General features: G+C 44.4%; 1 gene segment (V, D, J or C); it reads left to right on the forward strand.

The window, feature by feature from the left end:
- The first annotated feature begins 237 nt into the window (after positions 1-237).
- Positions 238-1,295, forward strand: LOC104981962. The segment is given in 2 exon segments: positions 238-498; positions 663-1,295. Coding segments are annotated over 2 exon segments (414 nt in total).
- Positions 1,296-2,330: the final 1,035 nt, after the last annotated feature.

A 2,330-nucleotide genomic window follows, 5' to 3' on the forward strand; every position in this document is an offset into this window, starting at 1 on the left:
GCAAAAGAAAATTCAGCACATTATGTGGGTGAACATTTCTATTTGGGGAATTTGAAAGTTTTAAAAATTTTGTTTAGAATACATATAAAGATTCTTAACCAAAGCCAGATTCACGTCACATATTGCCATCCCACTCTCTAAAGGTGAATAGTAGCAGTCCATGATAAGCAGCCCACTTCTGAAAGGTTGTCAGTTCTCTTTGTGTAGTGAGCTCATCTCAATGTTTGTGAAGTTGGTCTCAAGAAAGCAGTGTTTGATCCTCATTTTGAACCACAGGCAACTGATTCTAGGCCAGAAATGGTTGGTGTGTTTCTAGCACATGTATGTGGTCTTGTCTCTGATTGGTTGGGCAACCAGGTACAGAAACCTATTTTCTGAAAAAGCATGTTTCACAAATCTAGGCTGCAGAACATTCCTCTGCTGAGGATACTTGATCAGGATAAATGGAGAGGAACACTTTGCCAGCCTCATGGCTGATACTGTGGCTTCATCTTGGCCGTAAGTCCTGGGGCTGCTGAAGACATTCTGAACAGTCTGGGTGGTGATGGGGAAGGAGGGAGATGCAGTCAGGCACCTCAAGATTCTAATATTCGGGAATATGTGAAGGCAATGAACACTGTAGAGAAATCAGTTTCTATGTGTGACCTTGTCTTTCTGAACAGGAGTGAGCAGCCTCTTGACTGTGGAACAGCGTCCTCCCTTGCTGTGGGTTCAGGAAGGAGATAGCACCAATTTCATCTGCAGTTTCCCTTCCAGCTCTTTCTATGCTTTACACTGGTACAGATGGAAACCTGCAAAGACCACCAAGAACTTGTTTGTAATAAGTGTAAATGGGGATGAAAAGAAGCAAGGACGAGTGAGAGTCACTCTGAATACTAAGGAGGGCTACAGCTCCATGTACATCAGAGGATCCCAGCCTGAAGACTCAGCCACATACCTCTGTGCCTCCACACAGTGCCCCTCAGCCCTCTGCAGCCCATACCCAAACCCATGCCTGCTGCTGCTCTGGGACAAGTATTGATGAAGAGCCATTGTCTGGAGGAAAAGGGACATTCAATGAATGACAGTGTTTTTGGTAATCAGGGGGAAATGAAGATACAGATAAACAGGAATTCCAATCACTGTAGCTTCCTCAACTAACTTGGACTATTCCCAAACATCACTAATCTCCTTAATTCCAATTCCTAGCCTCCTCTTTCCCTGTGATTCCAAGTAAACTAGATAGTTTTCAAAACTATCTAAAATAATGTGGTTATACCTGGGTAATATTTACCCCTCACTATTGCTACATCCTAAGAGCTAGTCTTTATGGTATTTCCTTATGTGCATGAATGTAATATGGGGATATGTTGTCTCATACATCTGGCATGGAAGTCTGCATGTTTTGTAACAGAACAGTCAATTCTGTGTCATTTAACTCGTTGGAGATTTTGGTTTTGCTTTAGTTCAAACTTCCCACTACATGGACATCTGTATGTCATTTCTTTACTATGTGGCTGTTTGCATTTTGAAAAGTCGCTGTGATATTTGCTGCTGCTGCTGCTGCTGTTAAGTCGTTTCAGTCGTGTCAGACTCTGTGCGACCCCATAGACAGCAGCCCACCAGGCTCTCCCGTCCCTGGGATTCTCCAGGCAAGAACACTGGAGTGGGTTGCCATTTCCTTCTCCAGTGCATGAAAGTGAAAAGTGAAAGTGAAGTCGCTCAGTCGTGTCCGACTCTTAGCGATCCCATGGACTGGAAGAAGCATTGATAGGGGAAATTCACCACTAAACTTGGTCTCTCCCCCAGTTTATATCGTAATTGTGATAATGAATCAGTAACCGAACTCCAGGATCTGAGTTTCTTAGTAATTTCCAGGTATATGAAGCTGATCTATTATCTGATCCTGTGCTATTTTGCAGATTTCCAAATAACCCACCAGTTTAATACTATATTGGGCTTCTCTGATGGCTCAGATGGTAAAGAATCTGCCTACAATGCAGGAGAGCCGTGTTCGATCTCTGGGTCAGGAAGATCCCCTGGAGGAGGGAATGGCTACCAATATGCTTGCCTGGATAATTCCATGGGCAGAGGAGCCTGATGGGCTATAGTCCATGGGGTCACAAAGAGTTGGACACGACTGAGTGACTAACACTTTCACTTAATACCGCACTGGTGCTTTGCTGCTGCTTAGTCGCTTCAGGTGTGTCCGACTCTGAGCTATGGACACTATGGACGATAGCCCGCCAGGCTCCTCTGGCAGAGGCTGCTAATTCTGGGGTCTTTCTGGGGTTTGTCAACATGAATTAACTTGCTTCTGGGCCTCTTTATCTCATAGCTTGTGTTTTCAG

Source organism: Bison bison, unplaced genomic scaffold, assembly GCF_000754665.1.
Source record: "Bison bison bison isolate TAMUID 2011002044 unplaced genomic scaffold, Bison_UMD1.0 scf7180017864526, whole genome shotgun sequence".
In the NCBI taxonomy this organism is placed as follows: Eukaryota; Metazoa; Chordata; class Mammalia; order Artiodactyla; family Bovidae; genus Bison; species Bison bison.